Raw genomic sequence first — 16,097 nt, forward strand, 5'->3', positions numbered from 1 at the left:
GGTCTCGATCTCCTGACCTCGTGATCCGCCCATCTCGGCCTCCCAAAGTGCTGAGATTATAGGCTTGAGCCACCACGCCCGGCCAGAGATCTTATCTCTGTTGTTTATGAATATATTCAGGCACCTTGAAGAATGCCAGCCATTAGGAGATGCTCAATAAATATCTGTTGAATGTTGAGTGGAAGAATGTCACAGAGTACAGGGCTGTAAAATTGCTAAGTTGCAATTCAGCTTAATCCTCACTCAGGGGCTCCAGGTTACTGCTCTAAGGATAGGTGGATTGGTTGATTGATTCTGTGAAGAGTTGAGGGCTAAATTCTACAAATCCTACTTTTCCGTAGAATGTCTTATCTAAAACATTACACAGAAAGGTGTGCATGGATAAAATTTTGAAATAAACAATCCGACAAATCACAAACAAATCTGGTCTTGGAGACGAACATAAATCGGGAAATATCTTGACATACCACTGTCTCCTCCAGCCCTTTGAGGTCTTCTCTGGCTTGTTCCCTTTTATCGTTGAGCAATCTGAAAAGCAAAAAGGAACCATAGACCACCATAGGGGACTCTGAGATTTCAGCAGATACTATTTGCATCCACAGATAAATCAAACAAAACCAACCAACAAGCACACAAATAGCCATTGTCTGTTTTTAAATTAGCCCAATCTAACCAGAATATCACGGGGATGAGAGAAAATAGGGGAAATATTTAGAGTGCACTCACAAGAGCTTTTCCAGCTTCATTTCTCTCTCTTGGTCCTCTATTTTCAGCTTGTTATAATCAGAACTGAGCTTCTCCTGTTCCAGTTGCAGTTTCTGATTCAAACTGAAATTGAGAGGAAAAAGCAATATATTCCACATCAGTCTGAAATTCTGAGTCATCCGGCTAAAACCGTGGTTCTGTTCCAACCCTATTAGTTCTGTACAATAAAGGCAGTAATTCTGCAGGATTTGGAGGGATCAGAGAACAACCTCACAGCTTCCTCCCTGCCCAAGTGAGAACTAATTTCTGGGGTGCATCTAAGAGTCATGAAACATAAGGCTTTGAGGATGTATTTATAGTTTGCTTGTGCAAGAGCTTCAGGGGGAAAATAATGAGATGGGAGAAGGGCTGATATTTTAAAACACAGAGCCCATGTAAGAAGAACTCTGCTTCCTCAGCCCCTCCGATGGCATGCGCTCACTCGGGGAACCTGATTTGGCCATTTCCACCTTCCCTCCTTTCTGGTCTGACGTTCTAAAAACATCTCCCAAGTCCAAATGCCTCACTGATACCGGGGCAGTTTCTGCCCTCAAGGAGTGGGCACGGAGAGAGAAATTATGAAGAAAAGACAGCCTGGGATCTGCTGCAAACAGAAACTTGCCATCTGGTTGAGGGTGTTTGGTCAACATTTACATCAGTCTGGGACTCAGAAAACCTTTCCTAGAGCCACGCCTAAGCGCCTGTAAAGGAACAGCTATGCACCACCAGAAGGAAAGCCCAGAGTCCATTTGAAGGGCACAGGCCGAGGAAGCTTCCCCACCTCCTAACTCACTCACCAACCTGCCCTCTTTCTCGCCTTCCTTCCCTCCCACCTCCCCCTCCCTTCCAAGTGAATATGTGAGGGTGATTAATCAGAATAATAAACGTGAGATATCCCTGAAGGGGAAAGTACATGGCAACAGTAGGGGGTGGCCCGGGAGGAGAAAAAGAGGGAGGAGTCTAAGTGCCTTCCTTCAGGGACTGGGCACCGAGTCTGGGTCACACCATTTAGACTTTTGCTTGGGTTCCCATTCTTCTCTTTTAAAATGCAAATGTACCTTTCAAGCGGCTCACACACATTGAAAAGGGACTTGGATCAGTAGTTTGGAGAATTAAAGTCTAACTCCAATCTGATTCCTATTTAGCAATGTGACCATAAGTAAATCATTTCACCCTGCTTCCCATATAGAAATCTGTTTCTTCATCTACAGAAAGTGGGAGGGAAGAGAACAGTGTAGACCCTGGGTGGGGTGGGGGTGGGGAGATCAGCATTTCAATATAATTCGTTTTCTTTGTAATCCCAAATCTTTTATGCAGAGCATTTGAAAACATTATGCTGAAGGAGCAGAGGGCATGTCAGAGGCTGTGACAAGGCAGGAGCACAGCATGAGGGGGCGTCACCAGAGAGAAACTGCAATGATGCCATCCTGGTGGCAGTGCCACAGGTCGCTGGCACCTCTGCCTGTGCAGACACATGACAGTGTGGGGTCCTAAGAAGTGAGCACATGGAACCAGGTGGCTGGGTGGCACAGTGAGTGTGTATGTGTAGGGGGAGAAGGGGAGGCAGTGGTGCTGTCTTCTCTCGAGTGTTTATTAACCTACTAGAACCGTGTAGTCAGGACCAAGGTTATTTTCTTTTTTCTTTTCTTTTTTTTTTGGTGCTTTCATTACAGATGCTCCCCCCATCTACTGGGGCATGCGTCCATCCACGGAATCACCTATGTGACCCCGGGCCTCGGGGACTAGGAAAGGCAGCTGGGCCCGCCTGCCACCTGCCACGCCAGGGTTCCAGGAGGCTCAGCTCCAGATGGGAGAACAGACCTTGGAAGCAGCCCACCCAGCCTGCTGTGTCACCAGGGCAGTGCCCACAGGGCAAGGTGAGCAGGGCCCTTGGCTAAGAGCCACATCCTTCCGGGCTTCCCTAAGAGGACCGAGGCATGACCACCCCCACACCCCTGGAGTCCTGGGCCAACTCACTCCCGAATCTCATCAATGATTTTCTGCTTCTCCTCAATTTCGTCTCGGAGTCTAGACAGCTGCTTCTGGTGAGCTTCCCGGTGGCTCTCCATCTGCTGCTCCAGCGCCTTCTGCATCCCAGGCCAAGAGAAACATGTCATCCACTCGTTGGCACTCAGCCCACTCTGTGACAAGCCCTGAATCTGCACCTACCTCCTTCCCTGTGTCCCTCAGATGTCAGATCCCAAAACTGGGGGCATTTCTGACTCTTGTGCGCCCAGGACCCGGCCTTGCTTTATTGGGATAACAAAACCCAAGATCTGTCATAAAACTAAGTGGGCCTTAGGAGCCAATTAGTCCACCGACTAAAAGTGTTCTCTTGACCTTCTACAGCCCAGCCTGAGCTTCTCCAGTCCACTCTGAGCTTCTCCAGCCAGGTCAGTCAGAGGGCACCAACCTCTCCCTATTCAAGTAACCTCAGACAAACCTGTAACCTGTGTGAGCTGCACTCCCTCACCTGTAAAATTGAGACAAAAGCCCCTGCCCTGCCCACTGTACAGATTTATGATGATGTCCAAGGAGACCTTTCTGCCAAAACACTCTGAAGACAGGAAAGGGACTCCCACAAGGCATGATTTTATTCTGCTGGCTGGAGTAGGGGCATGCCGTGGACATCACTTTAACTGTGGACTTTGACTCAGTGAGGCTCATATAGTTTGCCTACAACTAATCAAAATCCTACATCTTCTCCTGTCTCATTTTATTCACCTAGAAGTCTTACTCCCCAATCAATTTTCCTTTACTCTTTAAAATGTGACCAAAAGAAAAATCTCTGTGTTTGAGATAGAAACTCAAATTTGGTGTGTTCTTCATAAAGGTTGGAGAAAGAAATCCTTAGAAGTTAACTCTGACAAAAGAGCCCATGCAGTGATTGGGGGTGCTACCCTATCCCTCTTCATCAGGAATGGGGAAGACAAAGGTATTACGCAACTTAACCATTCTCTACAGACATCTTGGGGTTTCGGGACTTGTTCATTTCTAAGCCAGACTACACTCTGAGATGGACTCTGAATGCTCAGCAGCTCCCCTCCCCTCTCCCCTGCCATACACAGATCTGAAGGTGACAGATTTTCCTAGAACAAGCATTTCTAATCCAAATGCATCAAATGCACACTGGGCTTAATGGAAGGGGCGGTCACACGCACCTTCATTTCCTCAGCATCCTGCAACCGCGTCAGATGTTCCTTCTCCTTATCCTGGAAGCTGACTTCGTGCATTTTTTCTGTTTTGAATTTTAAATGATGATTTAAGATTTAACCGGTGGGACTCACACCCAAAATCAAAAATTAAAGAAAAACAAAAAGCAAGAAACATGGCAACAGAGTGAAACATTGGCTTATATCAGCAGTTACAACCACGGCATAAAGCAACAGGCAAGGACTTCTGGCTAAAGCCAAGGCTGCCCCCTCCTGCAGCATTCCTTCCACAGGGAAGTGCAGCAACTGTAGGGGACAATGCTCACGGGGGGGCGGTCCTCCTAGGACTGCACTCTGGCTTTATGTCACTGCACACCTGGGAGGGCTTGTTTCCCACCTGGTCTCTGTGAGCAGCACAAGGTCATGTGCATAAATGGGCCTTGCAGATGATAAAGCCCTCTGTGACTGTTAGGTGGCCTGTAGACCCATGCCATGATGGGAGTTCCAGGAAGACCTACTTTACCTCCCATGTAGGCGTTTCTTCTCTAAGAATCTGCGGTAGGAAAACATACTCTAAGGATGGGAACATGGGAAATAGAAAGATAGCATAACACTTTTGAGATTAAATCAGAAGGCCCCACGTTTGGGGCAGGGCTGCAGTGTGGCACTCCTGTCTCAGCATATGCTTGGTCGATGATGCCAGGTGCAATGGGCAGCCCCAGCTGTGGAGCTGGGGTGCCAGGGAGCAGAGTGCTTTATGACAGTGACATTCAATTCATTATTTCTCTCTAGTCTGTTCCACTTCAGGTTTTCTTGCCTCTATTTTATTTCAACTGAGTGGTCCCACTGCAGAAACCACTGAATGCAAGAGAGAAACATGATTTTCCATGTGCAGTTTTTGATGGTGCACCTACTAACACACACGTGTTGCCACACAAAGAACATGCTACGAGGTTAGAGCAGAGAGTGGGTATGTTCTTTCTTTTTAAATCTGCCTTGGTGTCTGACACAAAATGTATTTACTGAGCAAACTGTACAACAACAATAAAGGCTATAAAAATTGATAACAGCATCACCATCCCAACTACCCTATCACAACCACTTTTATCTTAAATATGAATTCCTAGGAATGCAAGCACCCATTCTTTTTTTTTTTTTTTTTCTAGACAGAGTCTTGTTCTGTCACCCAGGCTGGAGTGCAGTAGCATGATCTCAGCTCACTACAACCTCCGGCTCCCGGATCCAAGCGATTCTCCTTCCTCAGCCTCCCGAGTAGCTGGGATGACAGGCGTGTGCCACCATGCCCAGCTAATTTTTGTATTTTTAGTAGAGACGAGGTTTCACTATGTTGGCCAGGCTGGTCTCGAACTCCTGTGATCCGCCCACCTTGGCCTCGCAAAGCACTGGGATTACAGGCGTGAGCCACCGTGCCCAGCCGCATTCATTCATTTTTAATAGTTATAACCATAGTAAAGATACAATGATATATTGTGATTTTCACCTAACATTGCATCATAAACATTGCAGCACACCTTCACATATTTCATGTGAAAAAAAAGTTCTATTAAATAACACACCATAGTGTGTTAGCTATTAGACACTTAGATGGCTTCCTCTTTTTTGCTGATCTAAAATTCTGCAATGAATATCTGAGATGTGATGATCAAAAGGTATGAAAAATGGTATAATTATTAATATGTATTTTCAAATGGCTTTCTGAAAGAATTGTAACAATTTTCATTGCAACTCATAATATATATGTTCTAGTTTCACATTACATGGCACATACATTCTTAATCCTGTTCTAGTTTCTGCATTTCTAGTCCCTTCTCTTGAATTTCAGCTTCTATTCATTCATATTTATGAAATGCTTCCTATGTGTGACGCACTTCCCTAAGCTCAGGAGATCACAAGGCTGGCTGGCAAAGGGAAAAGCTTGTTCAAGGAGGTGCCAGCGATGCCACGGCAGTTCAAACTTTGTATTAAGAGCAACGGGATGCCATGGAGGGGTTAGAAGTGTCGGTTTGGACAGAGAGAGAATGTGAATTTTAGGATCATCCCTTGGGATGCCACACAGTGGCTGGCCCAGAGCAGACTGAGGGTGGGCATGGGTAGATGGATATAGCCACAGTCCTTAGTTAACCCAGACAGTGAACCAGAGAGGCCTCTGGCAGGTGGAATGAACAGGCTCTGGTGACCAACTAGAGTTAGGAGGTGGGGAGTGAAGGATTCTGATTTGGGTAACTGGGTGGACTGTGGGGAAATGGGAAGATGAGCAGATTCAGGGTGGGAACGGTCTCTTAGAAATCTCTCCTTTTAAGCCAGGCGCGGTGGCTCACGTCTGTATTTTTGGGAGGCTGAGGCAGTCGGATCATGAGGTCAGGAGTTTGAGACCAGCCTGGCCAATATGGTGAAACCCTATCTCTACTAAAAAAGACAAAAATTAGCCGGGTGTGGTGACGCACACCTGCAGTCTCAGCTACTCAGGAGGCTGAGGCAGGAGAATCGCTGGAACCCGGGAGGCGGAGGTTGCAGTGAGCTGAGATCACGGACTGCACTCCAGCCTGGGCAACAGAGAGACACTCTTGTCAAAAAAGAAGAAAGAGAGAGAGAGAGAGAGAGAGGGAGGGAGGGAGAGAGAGAGAAGAAAGAAAGAAAGAAAGAAAGAAAGAAAGAAAGAAAGAAAGAAAGAAAGAAAGAAAGAAAGAAAGGAGAAATCTCTCCCTTTTTTCCAGTTATGCTATTGTTTGCAGTAGACCTAGAAATACTTCAACTGAACAAAACTAAACATCATGATTCCAGTCAACCAGAGGCTGTCTGCCTTAGGCCAGGTGTTTGACACCTGCGCATTAGTCAAATATTTACCCTGGGCTCGGAGCTTAGCCAGCTCTTCGCTGAGCGAGTCCTGGGACTCTTCTAGCTGCCTCCTCTTCTGTTCCATGTTCTGCATGTAGTCTGTCAGAGACTTGATCTTGGCTTCATGCTTTAAACAAGCAAAAAGGAAGAGTGAATGACTAGCAGGTGGTCATCCAGGCTGGCCTGGAATTGTCTAGTGGGAAAATGCGAGACAAGAGGGGTTCCTGAGTCTCTTTTCTGAGTGCCACCACCAAATGGTGCCCATTTCACCCTTGCCTCAGTGTTCAGAATCACACCAAGACAGACCTCTGCTTCTCCCTGTGCTTCTTGGCTTCATTCCCCACAGACACCACTCATGGCAGGCCCCTCCTCACCATCCACTTAACATGAGATGCCGAAGGCCAAGCGGGTTTCGCTCCTCAGAGAAAAGCGTGCACGAGAGAAACAGGCTGGGAAAAGTGCAGGGCTGAAGGCCTCATTCATTGAACATGCACCTCTGGATTCCATCTTCACCATTCAAATATTAGGTCTTTCCTTTTTCTGTCCTTCAGATACACCAATTCCCATCTCAGGACCTTTGCATTTTCCTCTCCCTGGAAGCTTTCCCTCCCCACCATCACCACCCCACCACACACCACACACACACACACTGCCCTGGCTAGCTCCTTATCACTCAGGCCCCAACACTTTCTTATAGCACCTAACGTCTACATCATTTGTCTTGTCTTTTTTAGTTGTTAGCTCTATGAGGGTAGGTGCTTAATAAATATTAGTGAAATGAATGAATGAATGAGAGCTTGTTGGCTGAACAGGGACAGTGGTAACTTCTAGGCAGATGGAAAATGTGTACAGAACACTTCAGATCTAGGGAGCTCAGCTTTAGGCAGGAAGACCCTGGAGACTGAGCTCTAATCTAATGAAATAACTTCTCCAGAAAACACAACTCCGTTGGAGCAGTCATCTTATAAGCACAGTTTTTGGTGACGAGGATGAATGTAAACACAGAAGACAGCATTTCAGCTGGAAAGACTGTCAGGTTCCTTAGATCACATCAGAAAATAAAGAGCCATGGTTTCTGTTACTTTTGAACTTCAGGAAATAATGGTCGAATCTTTGCAATGTATGAATTGTAGCAGAGTGCAAACCACCATCTAATGGAACCTGTGTTTGTTGCTGATGTAGAAAGAAAACTTTAGAACAGGTACTCTTTAAACTCAACACATCCTAATGTTCTTGACTCTGATCTCATATAGCAAAGTCAGTGTCAGTCTGAGACCTGGATGATTCAGAGCACCCCACTGGGCCCTCCTCTGACTGCACCCTGCTCCACTAAGCAAAGAGTTCACAGGCCAAGGGAGCATGTCCTCCTGAACCTATGTTCCCTCTAGATCACACTCAGAGTACTGGGGACCTAGAAACTTCCTACTCCAGGTCTAAAGGCCAGGGCTGGCACTACCTCTTCTTCACCCATTTACACAAATGGCAGCTGGCATCTAACAGTTCCATCAGTTCATACTGGGTGCAAAAGGGACTTGGACATGGAGTTGGTATGTCCAGCTTGAAAGAGAAGAGGGTGGGCTGCAGGCCATGGGGTCTCTATTAGTACCCTTGCCTTGGCCCCCAAATGTTAGAGGCAGGCTGGTCAAAGCACCTGCTGTTGGTATCATAGATGACCTGGAAATCACATATGAGGTGCACTGTTCCCTTCTGTATATCATTTTTATTTTCACTTTTCATAAATAATAACTATATAATTATAAAAAATAAAATTCTAGAGCAAATCCAGAAAAAGTGGTGTAAACCATAAACCAATGTATCGACTATTTCCCCCTGATATTCCTTATCTGCAGGAATGCAAAGCACAACGTAAATCTAACTCAGCATTTTCATTTTCACTTAACTTTATATAATTAGACTTTCCCAATGGCTAGGTTTTTACATTTTTTATAAGAGCTGCATAATATTATTCCATGTAACTTTATCTTATTAGTCTATCAATGGATATTTGGGCAATTTATTTTATTATAATCCAAAATAACATTGTCTTCAATACCTTGCATAAAAGCTTTTAATATTTTTAATCAGGAAATGAGAATATCATATGAAATAAATTTTTTTCACTTTCATTAACAATGAAAAATACTGTCAGTGAAATTACTGGACTAAATTATACTTACATTTTTATGGTTTCTGATTTCCACAGTGCTTTCCAAAAGGACCGACCAAATTATACTTTTCTCAACAATGTATGAATATATCGATTTTACTATCACACATTAGCACAGAATAATCTTTTCAATACATTTCTGCTTATTATGTTGGTTATAAAATGGAACCTTGTGGATTCATTTTAGACAGAGAGGTTGGAGATGTTTCTATGATTACACATTATTATGGTTAAAAGCACACCAGAATAAAGTATGCTTTTGTCTGCCTCAGTATTATTTGACACACCAATCCATGTTGGTATCTGTTTCCTGTTTCCTCCAAATGACAGCCTATTTTAATGCCTGGCATAAGGCAGTAAGTAGTATACAATTAGACCCCTCCTGGAAACGTCAGACCCAAATACCAAGCTCAGATATCAGTGGTAGCCCAGAAACTGGGTTGCTGTTTTCTGAGGCTACTTTACTAAACTGAAAATGCCACTCCAATAGGAAGAAGAGCAGCCTTACTCGATAGGCAAGTGAAATGTGCCCTTGGACTTGAAAAGCCCCTGAAGACATGGGCTTTGGGTTCACACACATTTTTTTGAGTAGCCCAGCTCTGTCATTCACTGGCTGTAGGTGTTCGGACATATATTTAACCTAAATCTCAGCTGCCTGTCTGAAACAGAGGAATAATAATAAAACCTGCCTATTAGGATTTTTTTGAGATTAAGTGAGAAAATGCATGTGAAGGACTTAGCACAGTGTATGGTACATAGTAAACGCTCAATACAATGCCACTTGCTACTACTACTATTAGTAGTAGTTTCTGGTTTTCCATATTAAAGTGGACCCATGGTAGAGATTAAAAGATGAGGGAATATTGCCTTACTCATAGGAATTTTAGAGATTCCACCCAATCTTTTACATTCATTAGCTAGCTAGTCATCCATCTATGGGAAAGGACTCATCAGAATTCATGTATTTCTCACAACAAAATGTAGCTCTAAGAAGAGACCTGGGCTGCCATTGCCTGGGGAGGCCAAGCTTACACAAAGCAAAGTCCATCAACTAAGCCTATGGCGCACCATCAGCACCAGCAAGGGCATGGAGCCAGCAGATCTCAAGACAATGAGGGGAAGGGAAGGGCCCACCTGGGAGATGAGCAGTTGGCAAGCTGCCAGTTCCCGCTCGCTGGCATTCATCTTCCTGTTGGAGTCCATCTGGGCGCTCTCGAGTTGTTTGCTGCGGTTCACCAGGGACTTGACCTCTGACTTCATCTTGCTGATGTACAGGCGGGCCATGGTAAACTCCTCCTCAATGACTCCATTCACATCTGCCAACTGAGCACAGGAGGGGACACACTCAAATGTTGCCCACAATTTCCGTAGGTTCACGGACTCCCCTGAAACCTGCCCCTGGATCCCCAAGGTGTCCATGGATTTCTGGTTCCCAATCCCAATTAAAGGACAAGCGGAAAGTACCAAACATTCAACCCCAAGTTCTCCTAAACCTCAAGTCAAACTTTCAGTTGAAACCCCCTACTAAACATAATCCTCAATTAATTAGGTTTTTCATTACCATCAATTTTTAGAGAGATGACAGCATAAGAAGAAACACTGAAGATTTTTAAAAGGAGATAACTTCTAAAAGGTATTTCATTCAATGTCTTACACCTTATATCTCTGTAACAGCAGCGAGACCCAATGCTCCTAAAGGTGATGCTGAATTCCTATAAAAACTCAAATCAAAACTTCATTAATGTTCTCCATAGTGTGCTTATTCAGGTAGAGAAGTAGTATAATGCCTTGAATATGTTTCTATAAACAAGGATTGAAATAAAAAGGTGTTTCCATGTTTAGTCCTCAATTAAATAGAAAATCGAATGAATAAGAATGTACTATGAATTACCAAAGGGCTTCTTGATGAAGGTTTCTCAGCATAATTTTTCATTACTACTACCAATCTATTTTCCTTTGCCTTTTCACACCTGCTCCTTCCAAGCAGATAGTAATCTAGCTCATTATTTAAGATCCCCTGAGAACAACAGTCTAAATCCACCTTTGAAGAGAAGATTCTGACAGCCAGAATTCCTGCATGATCTATATTTGGTTTCTAAGTTTCAAAGCTCTACTGGAAACAAAAGTTGAAGCAAGATACTTGGGATAGAAACCCATCGGCTGAAATGCAAACAGGGTCTTGAAGAGCAATTCACCACATGAACAAGTAACTGTGTGCATATTTTGTTTAGCCACCAGAGGGCAGCCTAGCACCTTAAGAGAAAACAAAGAATGCCGTCCAGAACCCAGCGCAGAAACAGAGGCTTCCATTGGTTGAAAGACAATGACTCCAACCATGGTTTTTTGATGTTCCACAGTACACTCCCGAGTGCCCACTTATGTCGTTATTGCTGTCATTCACTCATCATATAACTATCTGTCCAGTAAACATTTAAGGGCTAAAAAAATGGAATCAGGCATCAGCCTTGAAATTTGGTAGCAGATATGAAGTACACTAGACACTGCTGAGTGCCCGTAATTTGGCATCAACCTTACCATAAGAATTCAACAACAATGTAAATGGCCAACAAACATATGGAAAAGGCTCAACATCATTAATTATCAGTGAAATGCAAATCAAAACCACAATGTGAAACCACCTTGCTTCTGCAAGACTGGCCATAATAAAAAAAATTAAAAAATAATAGATGTTGGCATGGATGTGATGAAAAGGGAATGCTTTTACACTGCTGCTGGGAATGTAAACTAGTACAACCACTATGGAAAACAATGTGGAGATTCTTTAAAGAACTAAAAGTAGACCTGCCACTTGATCCAGCAATCCCACTACTGGGTATCTACCCAGAGGAAAAGATGTCATTATATGAAAAAGACGTGCATGTTTATGGCAGCACAATTCGCAATTTCAAAAATATGGAACCAGCCCAAATGCCCATCAGTAACGAGTAGATAAAGAAAATGTGGTGTGTGTGTATGTGTGTGTGTGTGTATAAATATACATAAAATCATGGAATACTATTCAGCTATAAAAAGGAACGAAATAGTGGCATTCGCAGCAACCTGGGTAGAATTGGAGACCATTATTCTAAGTATTAATAACTCTAGAATGGAAAACCAAACATCATATATTCTCACTTATAAGTGAAAGCTAGCTATGAGGACACAAAGGCATAAGAACGATACAACGGACTTTGGGGACATGGAGGAAAGGGTGGGAAGTGGGGTGAGGGATAAAAGACTACACACTGAGTACAGTGTACACTGCTTAGCTGATGGGTGCACCAAAATCTCAGAAATCACCACTAAAGAACTTATCCATGTAACCAAACACCACCTGTCCTCCAAAAATCTATTGAAATCAAAATTAAAAATTAAAAAAAAATTCAACAATAGTACATGTCAAGTGACTCCAATGTCAATAATACTGCAGAATGTATGTCAACAGCAAGAAAATTGACAAGTATCTATTTCTGACTCTACCTTCATGGAGGACCTTGTTAAACCCATTTTACTTCCGACTGCCAAAGATCTGCCTACCAACACCATTCCTCACTACATTCCTTTTCTATTCCAATGGCATGGAGACACTGGGTGAGAAAAGCATGCAGTCTTCAAGTTCAGTGTGTTCTGCCATTGTCTTTAGTCCAGTGTAGGTGAGGGATGAGAAACACCTTCCTGAGCCTGACCAGGTGTATCTTACATCTTGTCCAGTTTCTGCAGAAAGATAAAGTAAAATCCATCTCTTCCACATGGAATTCACAGCCTACACCAGCTCCTGGTAGGAAAACGCTGCTAAGCCAGCAGCTCTGGCACCCTGGGAAGAGAATGAATCCCTCTTCTTTTCCAGGTCTGTTAAAGTAGGACACTTTGTCTTTTATGCCCAGATCCCATGTAAATTGAGGAAGAGTAAAAATATAGATATGTATAAAGATGGGCTTCCTCCAAAATGAGAGCTAGACATTTCTTCTTCCAAACCAGAGCTATAACTTCTAAAGCCAGTTCTTGTCCTTGGAGATCTAAAAGGAGATTTTGAGTTTGTGCCTGATGGATAAAAACAATACTCCTAACAAATGGTTTTTAACTGTGAGGTTTGTTACCACTACAGAGTTCATATATCTAGTGGTTTCACATTCAAAGGTTTCCAGTAATTTTAGGACACTGTTATTTAAAAAAAAAAAAAACAGTTTGTGCTGAAATGTTATTTATAACTGTCCCAGAGTCTGATAATGCCCCAGTAGTACATACTAGACCATGGGATCCAGTATCAATGACCAACCCAGGAGAAAAGACTGCACCGTCATGAAATCTATGGAAGACGTGGCCTGCTGCTTCTACCTGCCTATACAGGGAGTCATCCCCACCTCTCCACCTCCCTACCCCATCTCTTGAGCATGCAGTGGCTATGCAAGATGATGAACTACTGCCATTCCTAGACCACACCCAAGGTAAGTAAGGTGCATGTTCACATTTAAAGGCCTACAAGTCAGTGTAGGCCAAACAAAAATTAGTCAGTGAGTCCAATTCAGTTCGTTTACTCTACCTCAACTTTCTATTCAGTTCCTGGCTAGATTCTTTTGAAGGTAGCAAGGTAAGGTAGGCCCCAAGAAATAAAAATAAAATCCTAAACCCCCAAATGACTGAACAGACCCCCTCGTGGCCAAGGAGACCCCAGAGAAATGTTAAATACCGAGTTCCAGGCCATGACAGATTGTGAAATTGGAAACGCCTGGTCATAACCCCTCCTCGCCAATCGGCATTAGGCTTTCTTCCCTAAGGGTTAAACGGAAGCCAGCCCTTTTGAAATATTCACTCCATTGCTTCACTGCTGATATCAACCACAGCCTGCCCCTGCCCTTCTCTTTTGCAATTTCAACACAACCACCAATCAGTGTTCCTTCCCCAACTAGAGACCACTAACCACGAAGTGGTTCTGGTTCTGGCCAGGCTAAGGCTGCACGCAGAGAGCCTTCATGTCCTCTGCTTCACCCTTTGATGTATAGGGCCTAATTATAATACATTTAAATGTTAAGTCTCTAAACCAAAGTGAACATGGACCCATGTTGCATACATGTTTTCCTACTACACACGCACATGCCACTCCTTCATGAATCTTCATAACTCCTCCTGTAACCTGTTGGATAAGTATATTTGGCCACCCCGTGAAAAACATAAATCCCTTTCTTATTCTTCCCACCCTCAAAGTGCTTATTTCCGGCTTCTGGCCAGAGGTTACACTTCCCAACCTGTAAGAATGGTCATCCTGCAGCCTGCAACCCTTTATGAAAAATAAAGGTCTCCTTTCCAAATGTATGGACCTCATCATGTCACCAGTACATGAAAGGAAGAGAAGGCTCACTCATAAACTCGGATAAAATTAACACTGGGCTCATCTTGTTATATGCTGGACTCATCTTGTTTTGTTGATGAAACAAAATGACTGGACTCTGGAAATGTTTCAAGACATGATTGAGCTGAGGATATATGGGTTTTTCTGTTTTCTGGTTGTTCAGAGCTGTCATATTCTAGAACTATGAACTGGGGAAGGCTCCAATAGCCATATTTTTCCCCCATCCCACAGTCCTACCAGGAAAGACCTTGTGAAAATTAAATGGCATTTTAGGAACAAAAATACAAAACCACTGAAGCAAATTTCCTTAATCTGTTCATTCTCCTATATCAAAAGAATTACCATATGAATTCACAGTCATGACCAATAAGAAAAGTACCTGTACCTATAAGGATAAATCTAAAACAAATGTGCAGAAGTCATGTAATTTCTGAGATGACAATCTTTGATATTGTCCGAGCTTATCTTGTCATTTTATAAATTAGAAAAATGAAGCCCAAAGAAGTACAGTGACTCACCCAAAGTCATACTACTCCATTAGCTCTCATCACCCTAATGATGAACTCATAATTATATGAAAAAAACCAGAATGATATAAATGAGGGCTATCAATGAAATTAACTAGGACATCCAATGTCTGGAATCCAAAAATAATCTCAAAAACATGCAATTGATTATTTTAAAATAATCTCAATCTTAATCATACTTCAGAGTCCCAAAAGTAAAGACTCTTTTTTCAATACTGAAACACCCAGACACTCCTGATTTCATTAGCATTTTCATCAGCTCTATTTTAGAATTTAGCAAAAAAATACCTTCTTCCTTTATCATTATCAGCAGCAAGCATCAACTTCCCATAAATCAACTCCACCTTCATATTGTGAGGCCACTTAATCACCTCACATCAAATTTTATTGCTCAACACCAATGTATGGTTCAAAAAATTAAATCTTCAAATATAAAATCACCAAACTGAAGCTTAATAAGGTTAACTCTATAGTATCTGAGAAGTCTGTGCTAGAATTAGATTCATTCACAAGGATTTATGAAATAATCAGTTACAATAAAGTTTCCATGAAAGAATGGTTACGTTTACGAGCGGTCATGTACTCTAAGCCGAGACCTGTTACGCCATCCAAAAAGGGCTTTCAACATTTCCCAGAAATAGTCTAGTCTACAAAAGAAGCCTGATCTTGGGAGCAATTTCCAGTATTTAACAATCCCAACTCACAACTTGAGTGTTCCCACTAAGCAGACTGATGTAGAGTTCAGCCTTTTAAAGATAAAATGGCTAAATTCAAAGAATTTGGTTTCAGGAAATTGTGACATGTAACGTAAGCAATGTAATACCATTCCCCAGCTCAACAAAATCAACATATATTCATCAATGACTCCTTTGTATAAGAGGCTATATTATTATAAAGCGATGGTGATCAAAACATTGTGGTATTGGCAGAAAGATTTGATCCATGAAACAAAATAGAGAGACCAGAAACCTCCCCCACATACTTTTGGGGGAGATGGAGACATTCATTATCTTAATGGTGTTGATGGTTTCATGACTGTACACATATGTCAAAATTTCTCAGACTGCATACTTTAAATATGTGCAGCTTTATGTAAATTAGCCTCAATAAGGCTTTGTTTTAAAAATGTCTCTATCCTTTTTTTTGGTTAATTACAACAATTGGCCTTTCTATATTCCAGCAAATTGTTACCTATTCTTGGCTGATACCATTTTTAATTCTATCTCTTCCTTCTATTCCTAGCTTCTGGACAACTTTATACCACCCCTATAATCCCCACATCTCTGACTTTCTTGCTATCAACA

At 42.7% G+C, this 16,097-nt stretch overlaps 1 protein-coding gene across 1 annotated transcript in view; it reads right to left on the minus strand.

Moving 5' to 3' along the window:
* KIF5C (kinesin family member 5C) overlaps positions 1-16,097 on the minus strand; it is a 156,005-nt gene that overhangs the window by 26,255 nt on the left and 113,653 nt on the right. The window contains exons 16-21 of the mRNA XM_011943067.1: positions 10,054-10,242; positions 6,762-6,879; positions 3,906-3,982; positions 2,722-2,831; positions 727-828; positions 468-528 (exon numbers count right to left, since the gene is read on the minus strand). Of these exons, the coding sequence (XP_011798457.1) occupies positions 468-528; positions 727-828; positions 2,722-2,831; positions 3,906-3,982; positions 6,762-6,879; positions 10,054-10,242 (657 nt within the window). The remainder of the gene's footprint in view (positions 1-467; positions 529-726; positions 829-2,721; positions 2,832-3,905; positions 3,983-6,761; positions 6,880-10,053; positions 10,243-16,097) is intronic.

The sequence above is a fragment of the Colobus angolensis genome, unplaced genomic scaffold (genome assembly GCF_000951035.1).
Source record: "Colobus angolensis palliatus isolate OR3802 unplaced genomic scaffold, Cang.pa_1.0 Scaffold215, whole genome shotgun sequence".
NCBI classification, from domain to species: Eukaryota; Metazoa; Chordata; class Mammalia; order Primates; family Cercopithecidae; genus Colobus; species Colobus angolensis.